Source organism: Oncorhynchus nerka, linkage group LG15 (genome assembly GCF_034236695.1).
Source record: "Oncorhynchus nerka isolate Pitt River linkage group LG15, Oner_Uvic_2.0, whole genome shotgun sequence".
In the NCBI taxonomy this organism is placed as follows: Eukaryota; Metazoa; Chordata; class Actinopteri; order Salmoniformes; family Salmonidae; genus Oncorhynchus; species Oncorhynchus nerka.
Genome location: NC_088410.1, coordinates 63,567,424 through 63,583,785, shown reverse-complemented (window position 1 = coordinate 63,583,785; position 16,362 = coordinate 63,567,424). Strand labels below are relative to the sequence as shown.

The following is a 16,362-nucleotide window of genomic DNA, read 5'->3' as shown; positions in this document are numbered from 1 at the left end:
GTTCTCTGGAGTGAGGAATCACGCTTCACCATCTGGCAAATCTGAGTTTGGCGGATGCCAGGAGAACTATACCTGCCCCAGTCTATAGTGCCAACTGTAAAGCATGGTGGAGGAGGAATAATTGTCTGGGACTGTTTTTCATGGTTCGGGCTAGGCCCCTTAGTTCCAGTAAAGGGAAAACTTAACGCTACAGCATACAATGACATTCTAGACGATTCTATGCTTCCAACTTTGCGGCAACAGTTTGGGGGAAGGTTCTTTCCTGTTTCAGCACGACAATGCCCCCCTGTACACAAAGCGAGGTCCATACATAAATGGTTTGTCGGGATCGGTGTGGAAGTACTTGAGCCCTGACCTCAACCCCATCAAACACCGTTGGGATGAATTGGTACATCGACTGCGAGCCAGGCCTAATCGCCAAACGTCAGTGTCCAACCTCACTGCAACAATGTTCCAAAATCTAGTGGAAAGCCATCCCAGAAGAGTGGAGGCTGTTATAGCAGCAAAGGTGGGTCCAACTCCATATTAATGCCCATGATTTTGGAATGAGATGGTCGACGAGCAGGTGCCAGATACTTTTGGTCATGTAGTGCATCATGAAAACAGAATATTCATTTCAAATGTTTAAGGATTAACACAATGATACTGTGATAGTGTGTGAGTGTAAGAGGGGGTACAACAGGGGACGTCCACTCACCACACTCCAGGGACTCGTCAGAGCCGTCACTGCAGTCTTTGTCATGATCACACACAAAGTGCTTGGGGATGCACTGTTTGTTCTGACACATGAACTCATTCTCATCACAGGTGTTGTTGAACACTGAGACACAGACGGACAGACATTAGTTAGTCAATAAGCTACTGCATTATCAAAATTATCTGTATACCAGCAAGTAAGTATTTGATAATGATTGCACAAAGAACTTCTGTTAAACTCAAATTGCTTAACATTGTTTGAGGTTAAGTAACATCTCCCATAATTCCATAGGTAAAGATGTATCCAGTCAATAGTCCTCCATCCTCTGATCCACTACTCACCACATCCAGCCTTGACACTCTCATCCACTACTCACCACATCCAGCCTTGACACTCTCATCCACTACTCACCACATCCAGCCTTGACACTCTCATCCACTACTCACCACATCCAGCCTTGACACTCTCACCCACTACTCACCACATCCAGCCTTGACACTCTCACCCACTACTCACCACATCCAGCCTTGACACTCTCATCCACTCCGTCAGGACAGTCCTTGTCCCCGTCACACCTCCAGTGCTGGGGGACACACACATGAGAGCCAGGACACTGGAAGGCATGTGGACTACACGTCTTGTTCTCTGTCAGGAGAGGTGTGGGGAGGAGGGGAGACAGATATGGGGCAAGGGTATTACTCTTGGGTGCATTAGTTTTGAATTCGTCTAGTATTTCCAATTGAGTGACCTCCCTGTTAGAGGATTGTGTGTGGCGTGAATCACACTCACTGCACTTGCTGCCCTCGTCAGTCCCGTCACCACAGTCGTCAGCGCCGTCACACACCCAACGGTTGGGGATACAGCGGTGGTTGCCGCATTCAAACTGGCTGGCCGAGCAGAACTTATCTAAAGGAGAGAGAGAGACCAAAGAGGGTGGTGCAATGAAGAGAAAGAACATCTGTCAGAAATGTGTGGTGAAAGACTACAGTGATCAGCAGTCCAGTAAAAAGACATCTGAACTGACCACAGTGTGTCTCGTCAGCTCCGTTCTCACAGTCGTTCTCCTTGTCGCAGGTCCAGCTCATAGGGATACAGCGACCACTAGGACACGCAAAGAATGAAGCAGGACACTTGGTCTTCCTCCGGTCTGCTCGACAAACAGATGGACAGAGAGTGGTTCATCAAAACAAATGTTATTGGTCGCATACACATATGTAGCAGTAACATCTAACAATTCACAACAATAAACGCAAATGTAAAAGTAATTAAAGGAATATATATAAATATTAGAATGAGCAATGTTGGAATCTCGAGTGTATATACACTACCTTTCAAAAGTTTGGGGTCACTTAGAAGTGTCCGTTTTAGGTCCACTAAAATAATTTATCAGAAATAGGCCAGCATCCTGGAGTCGCCTCTTCACTATTAACGTTGAGACTGGTGTTTTGCGGGTACTATTTAATGAAGTTGAGGACTTATGAGGCGTCTGTTTCTTAAACTAGACACTAATGTCCTCTTATTCAGTTGTGCACCGGGGCATCCCACTCCTCTTTCTATTCTGGTTAGAGCCAGTTTGCGCTATTCAGTGAAGGGAGTAGTACACAGCATTGTACGAGATCTTCAGTTTCACAGCAATTTCTCTCATGGAATAGCCTTCATTTCTCACAACAAGAATAGACTGACAAGTTTCAGAAGAAAGTTATTTGTTTCTGGCCATTTTGAGCCTGTAATCGAACCCACAAATGCTGATGCTCCAGACACTCAACTAGTCTAAAGAAGGGCAGTTTTATTGCTTCTTTAATGAGCACAACTGTTTTCAGCTGTGCTAACATAATTGCAAAAAGGGTTTTCTGATGATCAATTAGCCTTTTAAAATTATAAACTTGGATTAGCTAACACAACGTGCCATTGGAACACATGAGTGATGGTGGCTGATAATGGGCCTCTGTACGCCTATGTAGATATTCCATTCAAAATCAGCCGTTTCCAGCTACAATAGTAATTTACAACATTAACAGTGTCTACACTGTATTTCATCTTGTGAAGATGCTGGAGGAAACAGGTACAAAAGTATCTATATCCACAGTAAAACAAGTCCTATATCGACATAACCTGAAAGGCCGCTCCGCTCAGTTCCAAAACTGCCATAAAAAAGCCAGACTACGGTTTGCAACTGCACATGGGGACAGATCGTACTTTTTGGAGAAATGTCCTCTGGTCTGATGAAACAAAAATAGAACTGTTTGGCCATAATGACCATCGTTATGTTTGGAGGAAAGAGGGGACGCTTGCAAGCCGAAGAACACCATCCCAACCATGAAGCACGGGGGTGGCAGAATCATGTTGTGGGGGTGCTTGCTGCAGGAGGGACTGGAGCACTTCACAAAATAGATTGCATCATGTGGAGGAAAAGTATGTGGATATAATGAAGAAATATCTCAATACATCAGTCAGGAAGTTAAAGCTTGGTCGCAAATGGGACTTCCAAATGGACAATGACCCCAAGCATACTTCCAAAGTTGTGGCAAAATGGCTTAAGGACAACAATGTCAAGGTATTGGAGTGGCCATCACAAAGCCTTGACCTCAATCCCATAGAAAATTTGTGGGCAGAACTGACAAAGTGTGTGCGTGCAAGGAGGTCTACAAACCTGACTCCGTTACATCAGCTCTGTCAGGAGGAACGGGCCAAAATTCACCCAACTTATTGTGAGAAGCTTGTGGGAGGCTACCCGAAACGTTTGACCCAAGTTAAACAATTTAAAGGCAATGCTGCCAAATACTAATTGAGTGTATGTAAACTTCTGACCCACTGGAATTGTGATACAGTAAACTATAAGTGAAAAAATCTGTCTGTAAACAATTGTTGGAAAAATGACTTGTGTCATGCACAAAGTAGATGTCCTAACAGACTTGCCAAAACTATAGTTTGTTAACAACAAATTTGTGGAGTGGTTGAAAAACGAGGTTTAATGACTCCAACCGAAGTGCATGTAAACTTCTGACTTCAACTGTATATACAGCAATAGTTTAAAAGAAGGGCCTTGACTAGAATACAGTATATACGTATGAAATTAGTAAAACAGTATGTAAACATTATTAAAGTGATCAGTGATTTCATGTCTGTGTACATAGTGCGACAGCCTCTGAGGTTGAGTAACAGGGTAGTGGCCGGCTAGTGACAGTGACTAAGTACAGGGTAGTGGGTGGCTAGTGACAGTGACTAAGTACAGGGTAGTGGGCGGCTAGTGACAGTGACTAAGTACAGGGTAGTGGGCGGCTAGTGACAGTGACTAAGTACAGGGTAGTGGGCGGCTAGTGACAGTGACTAAGTACAGGGTAGTGGGCGGCTAGTGACAGTGACTAAGTACAGGGTAGTGGGCGGCTAGTGACAGTGACTAAGTACAGGGTAGTGGGCGGCTACAGTGACTAAGTACAGGGTAGTGGGCGGCTAGTGACAGTGACTAAGTACAGGGTAGTGGGCGGCTAGTGACAGTGACTAAGTACAGGGTAGTGGGCGGCTAGTGACAGTGACTAAGTACAGGGTAGTGGGCGGCTAGTGACAGTGACTAAGTACAGGGTAGTGGCGGCTAGTGACAGTGACTAAGTACAGGGTAGTGGGCGGCTAGTGACAGTGACTAAGTACAGGGTAGTGGCCGGCTAGTGACAGTGACTAAGTACAGGGTAGTGGCCGGCTAGTGACAGTGACTAAGTACAGGGTAGTGGCCGGCTAGTGACAGTGACTAAGTACAGGGTAGTGGGCGGCTAGTGACAGTGACTAAGTACAGGGTAGTGGGCGGCTAGTGACAGTGACTAAGTACAGGGTAGTGGCCGGCTAGTGACAGTGACTAAGTACAGGGTAGTGGGCGGCTAGTGACAGTGACTAAGTACAGGGTAGTGGGCGGCTAGTGATGGCTATTTAACTGTCTGATGGCCTTGAGATAGAAGCTGTTTTTCAGTCTCTTGGTCCCAGCTTTGATGCACCTGTACTGACCTCACCTTCTATAACATTATAGTAGGGTGGCACTAAATAGGGAAGTTTATGGAACAAGAGTAGCATGTTGATTAGCACGTTTGTTTTACGAGAATACTTATTTACTGACAAACAATTCTACTTCTAATGACATTTCTAATCTTGCAGTTTTGTGATATCTTAGGTCCCTCTTTACTTTTCGTACTCATCTTGAATTTGGGAGAGTAATAATAGACTTGTGCCATGTGTTAATGAAACGTTGGTGTTTTAATGTGAACTCTGGGGGCTCCCCTAGCAGCTGGTTGCCTTAAAGAGATCCGCTGAATCAGAGTCCACAAGGACAACAGTCTGAAAACATGTCAAATGTTGCAGCTTATTGTGTGTGTGTGTGTGTGTGTGTGTGTGTGTGTGTGTGTATCTGTGTTTGGGCATGTGTGCTGTGTGTGTGTGTGTGTGTGCGCGTGTGCTGTGTCTATGAGTGCACGTGCGTGCGCATGCGTGTTCACCTGGGCAGTTCCTCTCGTCGGAGTAGTCTCCACAGTCATTGGCTCCGTCACACACCCAGGAGGATGCGTAGCAGAGGCTGGTGAACTCACACTTCTGGAAGGTCACACCCTTCACCCCCAGCCGGAAGTAGCTGGAACAGTCCGTAGCTGGTGGACAAGGACAGGGGTTACACAGTGAGTATATATATTATAAAGTCAGTCTAAACTCATTTAGTTCATTAGCTTCAGGATCGTATCTAACTTTACTGACTTTATTGTCCCCATGGGGAAATGTTGATGCAGTGTCATGTACACATTTAAAGTGGCAAAAAAACTGACAATACAACCTTCATAACGGTTAGATACCAAAAAGGAGACTAGCCTGCTGGCCTTACTGGGTCGATAGGAACATCAGGCCAAACTATTTAGGAGGGATATCACGCCTGGCACAAATTCTTGTCTAGTTGTGTTTTTTCCTACCGAGGGGTGCCCTATACCTGCACCCAGAGGGGAGTAGTTCAAAGGTTGGGTACAGGGGGTGGCTTGGGTCTAAAATGACTTTGTGACCCTTGGAGGGCCCTGACCTTAAAGATCTCATCCAGCTGTAAAGTGACATTATACATTATGACAGAGCAACTGGTCCAAAATTAAGTCTGGATTAGTGTTATGTCTGATGTTCGGTTTAGCTGAGTCTAGTCTAAAGATTAGTCGGTGTTCTTTCTTGAGTTGAGTCTAGTCAATCCTGAAGCGATTTAACTAGCCTGGCGCCCAAGGTGACTCACAGCAGTTCATCTCGTCGCTGGCGTCCTCGCAGTCTACAATCTGGTTACACTTGCTGGAGTTGGTGGTGCAGCCACCGTCTCTGCACTGGAACGTCTCTGCCGTGCACAAGGTGGCTGGAACACACACAGATCCACACATTACACTGGTGACAACCATAGAACATTTCCATAGAACATCCACCCAGACTACCAACTAGTATATACTGCATGACATAGCTAGCCTGCTTACTGTTGCAGAAGAGTTCGTCTGAGTCGTCCCCACAATCGTCCTGTCCGTTACACCAGGAGCTGTGTCCCACACACCTGCCGTTCACACACCGCCTGTAGCCCTTCTTACACACCCGGTTGGCTGAAGACGTACAAAGGGCAAGGAGAAAATAACGTTAGAAACATTCATCACATTATACCTTATAGAGGTCGTGTAAAAGAATGTGTCCGTCGGTCTCACTCACCGCAGTAGGACTGTTTCTCGTCTGACTTGTCCTTGCAGTGGGCCATGCCGTCACAGGTCAGAGTGTAGTTCACACAGTCTCCATTCCCACACTCAAACTCATCTACACTGCCGCACGTGGTGTTTAGGGCTGAGAGGGACAGAGAGGGGGGGGGGGGCGAGGAGGAAAGAGACACTTCACTTCATAATAAAAAAAACATGGTTTTAGTGCTGAACATTTAAAGTTCAGCCCCATTGGCTGTTCTTACATCATTAATGACATGATAAAATGCCCTCATCCACTCTCCCTCCCCATGTCCCCTAGTTCTCTCATTTCTCCATACACTTCCATATTCCCTCTTTCTCACCGATGCAGGTGTTGTCCTCCAGCAGTTTCCTTTCGCCATCGCCACGGCACGTACAGTTGACCCTGCCCTCGGAGGTCAGAAGACACAGGTCCTGACAACCTCCGTTGTTCACCCGACACAGAGAGAACTCACCTACACAGAGAGAGGGTTAGAGCACGCACGCACAGTGAGTGGTCAGAGACCACAACTCTCCATCTACTTGTGTCTAATATAAACTGACACAGTGTAAATGGGATTTGCAGCAATTACCACAGGTTTACTGTGTGTGTTGAGAGTGGGGAGGAGGTAAGCAACTGGGAAGTCAATAGTGGGTGTTGAGGGTGTGTGTGGGTGGGGGGAGGGGGGGTGAGAGAGACAGGGCCATTGATTTGAAGTGATAGAGGGAGATTGGAAACTCAGTGAGATGAACAAGTGTGAATTGAACTGGACGAGGTAGAGAGATGAGGAAATATGTGTTTCATGGGACTGTTGGAGCAGAAGATGGGGAGTGTGTGTGTGTGTGTGTGTCTACAGGGTGATAGATTGGGGCAGTGGAGTCTCAGGTGGTCTCATTCTCCAGGTGTATGGAGCTCCCCTCAGCTGTGTCACACTCTCTGATTACTTCTGGCACCTCATTAACTTTGGTGGCTGCAGCAGTGTGTGTGTGTGTGTGTGTGTGCGCGCAGAGGAGGCTGGTGGGAGGACCAAGAGGAGGACAGTATCAAACATATGGAAACCATGTTTGACTCTGTTCCATTTATTCCATTCCAGCCAATACAATGAGCCCGTCCTCCTATAGCTCCTTCCACCCGCCTCCTCTGGTACGTGTACCACTCTGCTTGGCCACACCAACCCCCCACCCCTTTATCTGCCCTAATAAAAAAATATCCACCCAAACCCCACCCTCTTTTGTTGAGAACTCACAGCTATTAGTGTCATTGGCCACAGCGACGATGCCCATTGGCTGCTGGGGGATGTCGGCTCTGAGGAGTTTCATGTCTCCGCCCACGTACTTGTCGGCCCTGAGGACGGCCCTGCGGACCCAATCGGTCCAGAAGATGTAGTCTCCATACACCGCCAGGCCAAACGGATGGACTGGCTCATTCTTCAACACCACCTATAGGGGGCAGCAGAGATACACACAAAAGTTTAACCATCAAGTGTGTTTCATGTGTGTGGGTGGGTTATTGCGTACACATCATCTGCGAGTGTGTGGGTGCCAGTGATACTCACGTAGCGGCGGCTGCCATCGTACTCGCAACGTTCGATCTTGTCCAGGGTGGCGTCGGAGAAATAGAGTTTCTCCGCGCGGTGGTCTATGGCCAGGCCGTTGGGGGTGCGGATGTCACTGCCGATGATCACCAGTACATTGTTACCAGACAGGGTGGCACGCATGATACTGGGGGACTGTTCATTCCAGTTGGTCCAGAACATCAGGCTGGTGGGTGACAACACGAGGGAACTTACAGTATAGAAGGCAGATGTGTGTAAACGTTCTGATTCAAACAGCACAACTGGTTTGGTGCTTCCCTTCCAACACCATGCAGGTTCCCGCATGAGACATATACTGTATACTGAATTATATTACTACTTCAATCTGTATTCATCCAATTAAAACACCTTATGACAAGGGTCAGAAACTTGGAACAGTGCGATTTATGACCCTTATGGTCCAAGAAACACTCACTCCTGACACTCGTCCAGTACAAAGGCCCGGGGGTGGTCGTCTCCAGACATGCTGACCACGGTGTTGCGGTCCCAGGCACCCCAGCGGCTCTGGTTGACCGTGTGGCGGGTGATAGTGGAGGTGGTATAGCTGGTCCAGTACAAAGTGTCCCAGCCACGGTGGTACGCCAGGCCCTCTACCGAACCCACATCTGACGAGGGGGAAAGAGGCAGAGGAGAGGCAAGGGGAGAGAGAGGAGGGAGAAAGAAGGAGGATGAGTGGAGAGAAGGGGGGGGGCAGGAAGAAAAAACGGAAAGGAAAGAAAGACCGGGAGGGAGGAGAAGAGACAAATACCACGTCAATCCCAGTTGAGTGTTAAAAGGACATGACTCAGGTCTCTGGCAGTAGCACAGAGCTGGCAGGCAGAGTGGAGCTGGATGCCAGAGCAAAGGAGGTCCAGAGACTACTCACAGGACACTACTCACAGGACACTACTCAGAGGACATGACAGGCCACTGGTAATGATCTAGAACCCTCTGTGATCTAAGGCTTTCATCCAACTAACAGCTCTCCAAAAGGTCACAACATAAATGGCTAACAGCTCGCAGCATATTTCCTTCCATTGCTCTTTTTCATCGATAGTTGGGAGTGTTCACAGCATTTTTGTGCTCCGCAGCCTTTTAATGAGTAACTGGCTGAGTTCAGCCCAGCTCAGCTTAGCTCAGCCCAGTTCAGACGAGAGGAGACTGGGGAGAGGAGAGCTGGCCAAGATGGAGGAACACACTGTACTCTGGTGGTGGAGAAACACACTCCCACAGTCACACACACCCTTAAAGTCTTCCAAGGACACTTTTGGGTTACGCACAGCACACCTACGGTCAACTAATTGTTCCAAAAGACTAATAGTCACCTGCTTGTTATCCCAGTAGAAACAGAGGGACTGGAATGATTTAATAGGCATTCTTCTGAAGCGGTTATGACCTAATAAGTACATCACATGCCTGGCCAGTGTCTCTGGGAGGTTCAACACCAGGTGGGACACTTTTCACTTCACCTCCATCTTTCTATTTCATCACCACAGACATGAGTCACGGACTGGCTAGCAGGGTATTGTGAGAGATTCTGAATGAGACCGAGCTAAGGACCTAAGAGCTGGAGTGCGGAGAGCCCAGGTGTGCGACGTTAAAACAATTCCCTCTGGTTTCCCACTCTCATAAATCAACGCTTTAAAAAAATGGATGAAGTGAAACACTAAATCTGCTCCCTCAATTCCCTCTCTCCTCTGTGCTTTTAATAAATCATAAATCGTCAGACTGCAAGTCTGTACACTTTCCTCTCCTTGTTTCCCCCGTTCCTCACACCTTTTAAAGCCGGCTTCCCCATCTGTGTATCGCTGCTGTATAGAGGCCCGTCTCTGTCCTGTAAGCTGACTGCAGCAGTTGAAGTTTACAAAGGAGCTGAATCTACGAGCTCGTGGTAAATGTAGAGTTCACCCTCTTATCCTGAGCCACACACACACACACACACGGGTCATTTCATGTCATTTCAGCAAGCCATGTCACCCACCATCTCAGATGAATCTGAAATTGTTTCTGTAGTTAGAAACAGATAAGATTAGCATTCCAGAAACATTACCTCGTTGTATATTGATTCTTCAACCTTTGGAATGTATTCCCTGTGAACCTCTATTCCCCTCTTCAGATAAATTAGCCATTGAAGTCGCTATACCATAAATGAGTGTGAAAATAAGTTTTACCTACTAGATGTCACTGTTCCTGCTACTGCCTTTGATCCAGTATGTTGGTCTCTAGTGTTTATTAAAACGGCTCACAACATGTTCTTTACAACTTTGGGTAGAAAACCAATTGCTTTTTGTTCATTGAAATACATAGTGAAGAAGCAATACTCCAAGCAGCAGCTCCATACTACTTTGTTGGGGTGGGATTGGCGTAGGTGGTCTGTGGGTGGCTATTGATAATTGTATTGTATTCCTCATGTCTTACTCATTGTTAGGAAGAATTATGGTCCAAATGGGATGTTAGATACTATATTTATTGAATATGATATGAATCCTATAAATTAAAATGGCAAATTTGGGTGCAAACTATTAGTTTAATTTCTCAGAGATCAAATTATATTTAAACAATGTTCCAGGAATGCTAAAACTCTTTATCTGTTTTCTAACAACATAAACTATTTCAGAACAATCTGAGATGGGTGTCGAAATCCTCTTGTGCTTTTTGAGGTGGAATGACACACGCATACTAACACACAGAGTTTTATGGCACTTATCTGGGTGTGATAACAGACCACAACACTCTAGCTGAGTGTTTGCTCTCAGGGCAAAGGTAAACAATTACCCTGATTTTTCAAGTTTCAAGTTGTAATGTCACATGCACAAGTACAGAGTGTGGCTATTTGTGTGTGTGTGTGTCAAACTCTGTGAAAGGCTTTGATTGTCCTGTACAGGTCCTCCCATTGACAAAAGACCAACCCATCTCTCTTGCGTTGGCACTGTCAAAGCCATACAGTACAGAGAAGTCCAGAGTCCACATGTTATTTACTGTGATTCACCTCTTTCTTCAAGCCCATACATATACCTGCCTCTCCTACCCTACCGTACGCTGCTTCTCTCCCTCTGTCTCTCCAGAGATTCCTTCCTGTGGGCTCTGAATAGGCAGACTGTCGATGACTTCGCAGTGGAAGACTGATTGAGGCGTCATGCAGATGCGTTCTGATGTGAGCTGACCGGAGACAGAACCATCCAGAGAGTTCAGACCCAGACGGCCACCACTGTCAGACAGACATAGCAGGAGTCCTGGGGAGAGACTGAGAGCCCGGCGGCTAGCTGGATGCTAAAATCAATAGCATCGCAAACGTCAACAGAGGGGGGCTGATGTCTATGTTCGCTCCTTTCTTTGGAGGGACTAGGACAAAGGTAGAGCTGATTGGCAGGACGAGAAAGGATTGATTCAAATTGTGGGAGACCTCAATCACGTGACTGGTAACAGTCCCTCATCAGTCGTCTTTCAAAAGGACCATTTTTGGAAAGGTAAACACTTCAGAAGAAAAAAGAACGACACTTTTCTACTGTGAGTTTCTGGACTATGGAGAGGAAAATACTGAGCGAGACAAACCCATCGAATCCTAACTGACAGGAGGGCAACTTCAGAGTGGTTATGGTCAGAAGAATGAACTTTGAGAACCTATGTAATGTCAAATCTGCTGAATGTTCCTGTTGATGGCACACCTTAGTGTTATCGACTCCGTTTCAATAATAATTCCCACACGCTTTGTTATCAGTGGCTAGTTGATCAGTCATAAGCAGAAGCCTAGTTTTTACAGCAGGTAGATATCGACCCATGGGAGTGTCATCTTGCTGCTAGGATTTTGCTGCTATGATTTTTTCTCATCAGTCATCACTGCTTCACTGTATCAACTCTAGGCTCAGTGTAAGGACTAAGGAGTAGCCCCTTTAAGGCTGGTCTGTCGGTCCTCTCCATGGCGGATAATGGATCTGTGTGGAGGAATGACAGTGGTTCTGGTGATGAGGAGACTGGGGTCGGCAGTGTGGAGCTGGTCCTGGTTCTAGTGATGGATGTCCTGATCCTGGTGCTGGGTGTGACGGGGCACTCCCTGGTGATGGTCATCCTGTGTGGTCGTCGAAGAAGAGGGGCAGGTCCGGGGGGTCAACACAACCAGGGGAACCTAACAGGGACAGGGACAGACACCCTCCTGCTGGCCCTGAGTGCGGCCGACCTCCTCCTCCTCTCCATGCTGCCCTTCCACACCGTCGCCATAGCGATGCAGCACTGGCCCTTCGGGGACTTCCTGTGTCGGCTGGTGAGCTTCCTGGGTGCCGCCTGCTCCTCGGCTAGTGCCTTCACGCTGTCCGCCCTGGCCGTGACGCGATATCTGACCGTGGTGGAGCCAACCCAGGCCTACCGCCTTCTTACTCCTCGCCGCGTGGCGCTGACCTCCGCTGCTCTCTGGCTTCCTGCTTGCGCCCTGGCTGCCCCACAGCTGGCCTTCCGCTCCGTGGGTGACCGGCGCATCTCCCCCGATGGCCTGGCCTGCTTCAACTTCCTGTCGCACAATGGCCAGCTGGCCTATGGAGCCTGCCAATTCCTGCTGTCCTTCGCCCTACCACTGGGCGTCATCGCTGTGGCCTACAGCGGGATCTACTTGTTCCTGTGGCGGAGTTGTAGGGACAACCGAGCGCCCCAGGTGGAGCGATACCAACGGAAGGTGACCCAGACATCGGCCCTGCTGGTGCTGGCCTTTACCCTGTGCTGGTTGCCCTCCTACGGCCTGACCTTTGCCCTCCTGGGGGGAGGCAGCCATGGGGCCACGGGGTCATCACCGCGCTTCGGGCCCTTCAGCGTGTTCGCCCGCATCACGGCCACCTCCTCTACCGTGGCCAACCCCATCCTCTACGTCCTCATGTCGCAGAAGTTCAGACAGGACCTGCTGGAGCTGGTTGCCAGGGGTGGTGCCAGGGGTGGGGGTCAGTAACCGTGACAACAGACAACTATACAAGACTGGTGGACATGTCTCTAAATCTCTAAGGTTAAACTGTGTGTCCATGACAAACTGGATGTGGGCTGAACATCTGTTGTCTGAGAGGCTTGTGGGAAGAACTAAAACAAGTGTCATAATAAGAACTCCACGGGACTAAACTACAAAACCATTTCTACCCAAATCTCACTGCTACTCCAGTACACAACTATCACACTAAGCTGTGGTACAAAGCTCGAGCTCCAAGGTTCAATTGAGGGACAGCACTTGAAGTGAAGAGCCTCCCCACTGTGAGACAACAGTCTAAAAGGAGGATCTGAACACTGAGAATCAAAGGCCTCTGTCTAGAGGGCCTCCTGGGACATGGCAAAGAACATAGACATCTGGGAGAAATACATTTATGCTTGTAAAAAAAAAAAAAACAAGAGAAAGCTTTAAAGGATGTGAGCTCTTTTACACATTAATACTATTTTGTAGCGATTGTTGTTTCTTTCGGCGATGTTCTTCTGAGATAAAGAGAATGAAGGTCTAGCTGTGCCTCAGTCTGGTTTATGTTGTTGTGTACAGTGTGTTCCCAAACTAAGGTAGATATGAAAGCTTTCCACTGTTTTCCAGACAGAAATAATAGTTGGCCACTAGGTTGTTTTCCTGCCATGTTTCAGTTGGAGGTCGAAAACAAGTTTGGTTTTGAGCCCCGGCTGTTTCTTCCTGGAGAATGCTACCCATTGGGGGGTCTGCTGTATGTCACCACCAAATAAGGTTTGTTCTTCGTGAAGGAGGAGGAGAGGAGGATGAAAGATGCTGCTTAACGGGAGAGAGAGCCATCTAACAGAGGAAAATGTTTTAGCACATTTCTCAAACTTCAGCCAAATAACCTGATTAACTAGTGCTCGCCTACATTCACTTGGCCTCATCAATTGGCATTGACGACAGAGTAAATCAATGAATTATGGGTTATGAGGGAAAAGTTATGATTCGGGGGATGATAACAGATCAAATAACATTATTCTTTTTTTTAAATTAAATGTTCATCACATACACAGATTACAGCAGGTATAAAAGGCGCAGCGAAATGCTTATTTTGATTGGATGAATAAGAGAGGAGAGAGAGGGTGAGTAACATACTTTCCACCAGTGTCTTGCGGTCAGAGCCATCATCATTGATCTGCTGGATGTTTCCAAAGTGGATGTCACTGAAGAAGATGCGATTGGCTCCTTTCCCCCCTCCTCCACGGTAGTCAAACGTCAGAGCTATAACGTTCTTCATGTGCTCAGGATCCTCAAATGGTTTTATAGGAGCGTTTAGGTTCTCTTCATCCGATAGGTGAACGCTCTTTAGAATGGTCCGTTCTGAGTAGAGTAGGTAGCCGTCGTAGTCACGGCAACCCCGTCCGTCCTCGGCCAACATGCCGTGAGCACAGGCACATGTACGTTCCGCGTTGCCACGGAAAAGACACAGTTGCTGGCAGCCGCCGTTGTTATCCTTACACACATTCGTTCCTGTGTAGAGGGGAAACATATTTCATATTCACTGTAGATTAGAAATCCCTCTCGATAAAATAATAATTCAAATATGAAACATTTGAAAAATATCACATTAAATGGTATTCTGAATAAAATCTTTAATGGGTTTGGGATTTAAAATAATTGTATTACCAAACTTTACATCATTATTGCCCCTATAATCATCTCTGAGTAGACTCTCTAAACGAACACATCCACACACTGCCCACCTTGCTGCCTGGCCCGGTTGAACACTTTGATGTCTTTGAGCTGTACTCCGATGCCAGTGCGCAGAGGCACAGAATCTGTAGCGTTGTCTTTGCTGCCCCTCTTTATGGAGCCATTGGCATGAGTCCTGATACAGCACAGACAGAGAGAGAGAGAGAGACATGACATCAGGGAGAGAGAGACAGACTAAGTAAAAGGAGTGAGGGAGACACCCTGGCTGAGAAGGAAGGTGAAAGACGAGTGAGAAAGACTGAGTGAATAAATGAGGTGACAGTAAATACATGCGGGAAAGAATGTCAGAAAGAGGGAGAGAGACATGACATCAGTGCAGAAAGAGAAAGGGTGAGGGAGCCAACAGCTGAGATGCAAGGTGGCAGATTATGGTGAGAGGGAGTGAATTCATTCCAGAGTGAGAGTGAGAGAGTGTGAGAGTGAGAGTGAGTGTGAGAGTGTGAGAGTGTGAGAGAGAGAGAGAGAGAGAGTGAGTGTGAGAGAGACAGACAGAGAGAGAGACAGAGACAGAGAGAGAGACAGAGACAGAGACAGAGACAGAGACAGAGACAGAGACAGAGACAGAGATATAGAGAGATAGAGAGAGAGTGAGAGTGTGAGAGTGTGAGAGACAGACCTGTCACTCCAATAGATGTATTTCTCAAACACAGAGACAGAGAACATGTCCATGTTGTTGTTAGCCAGCACCACCTCCCGGTTCTCTCCGGTCTCCAGGTTGATACGCTCTATCTTGTCTGTACGAGCGTCACACCAGTACAGAAGACCCTCCTGCACACACATACCAGGACAGGGAGTTCAGTTTGTGTGTGTTGTGGTGGTTATTTGTCTGTGTGTCTGTGTGGGTGTTACACTGTACCCGGTAGTCTATGGAGATGCCATTAGGCCAGCTGATGCTGACGTTGACTAGTACAGCTCTCTGAGACCCGTCCAGACGAGACCTCTCGATCCGTGGGTACTGACCCCACTCTGTCCAGAACAGATACCTGTACACACACACACACACACACACACACACACACACACACACACACACACACACACACGAGCGAGGTCACTTTCCCCTTATTGAGCTGACTAAAGTACTTGGAGTAACCCTGGATTGTAAACTGTCATGGTCAAAAACCATATTGATACGACAGTAGCTAAGATGGGGAGAAGTCTGTCCATCATAAAGCGCTGCTCTGCCTTCTTAACAATATCAACCAGGCAGGTCCTACAGGCCCTAGTTCTGTCGTACCTGGACTATTGTTCAGTCGTGTGGTCAGGTGCCACAAAGAGGGACTTTACAATTGGCTCAGAACAGGGCAGCACGGCTGGCCCTTAAAAGTCCACAGGGACCTAACATTAATGATATGCATGTCAACCTCTCATGGCTCAATGTGGAGGAGAGATTGACATCATCACTACTTGTATTTGTGAGAGGTATTGACATGCTGAAGGCACCGAGCTGTCTGTTTAAACTACTAGCACACAGCTCAGACACTCATGCATACCCCCACAATACATGTTACCAGAGGTCTCTTCAAGTCCAGAACAGACTATGGGAGGCACACAGTAATACATAGAGCCATGACTACATGGAACTCTATTCCACATCAGGTAACACCTTATGGAACAGCAGGGACTGTGAAGAGACACACACACGGGTACAACCACAGGTGCTAGTACACGCACTCCACATACACCTACATTGTAATTCTGTTGTATGGTAGTATAATACTA

General features: G+C 47.3%; 2 protein-coding genes across 5 annotated transcripts in view; one reads left to right on the top strand and one right to left on the bottom strand.

Annotated features, from left to right (window-relative positions):
- Positions 1-16,362, bottom strand: part of LOC115143100 (low-density lipoprotein receptor-related protein 1-like) — a 181,163-nt gene that overhangs the window by 32,987 nt on the left and 131,814 nt on the right. For all 4 annotated transcript variants that reach the window (XM_029683178.2, XM_029683180.2, XM_029683179.2 and 1 more), the window contains exons 38-53: positions 15,497-15,623; positions 15,257-15,408; positions 14,631-14,755; positions 14,023-14,397; positions 8,401-8,590; positions 7,947-8,151; positions 7,638-7,830; positions 6,735-6,866; positions 6,389-6,517; positions 6,166-6,285; positions 5,937-6,050; positions 5,176-5,322; positions 1,722-1,844; positions 1,487-1,603; positions 1,214-1,342; positions 698-820 (exon numbers count right to left, since the gene is read on the bottom strand). In XM_029683178.2, coding sequence (XP_029539038.1) covers positions 698-820; positions 1,214-1,342; positions 1,487-1,603; positions 1,722-1,844; positions 5,176-5,322; positions 5,937-6,050; positions 6,166-6,285; positions 6,389-6,517; positions 6,735-6,866; positions 7,638-7,830; positions 7,947-8,151; positions 8,401-8,590; positions 14,023-14,397; positions 14,631-14,755; positions 15,257-15,408; positions 15,497-15,623 — 2,501 coding nt within the window. The remainder of the gene's footprint in view (positions 1-697; positions 821-1,213; positions 1,343-1,486; positions 1,604-1,721; positions 1,845-5,175; positions 5,323-5,936; positions 6,051-6,165; positions 6,286-6,388; positions 6,518-6,734; positions 6,867-7,637; positions 7,831-7,946; positions 8,152-8,400; positions 8,591-14,022; positions 14,398-14,630; positions 14,756-15,256; positions 15,409-15,496; positions 15,624-16,362) is intronic.
- On the top strand, positions 10,910-13,428 carry LOC135560228 (delta-type opioid receptor). The gene has a single exon (XM_065001789.1). The coding sequence runs from the start codon at positions 11,881-11,883 to the stop codon at positions 12,892-12,894; it is 1,014 nt and encodes a 337-aa protein (XP_064857861.1). The 5' UTR covers positions 10,910-11,880; the 3' UTR covers positions 12,895-13,428.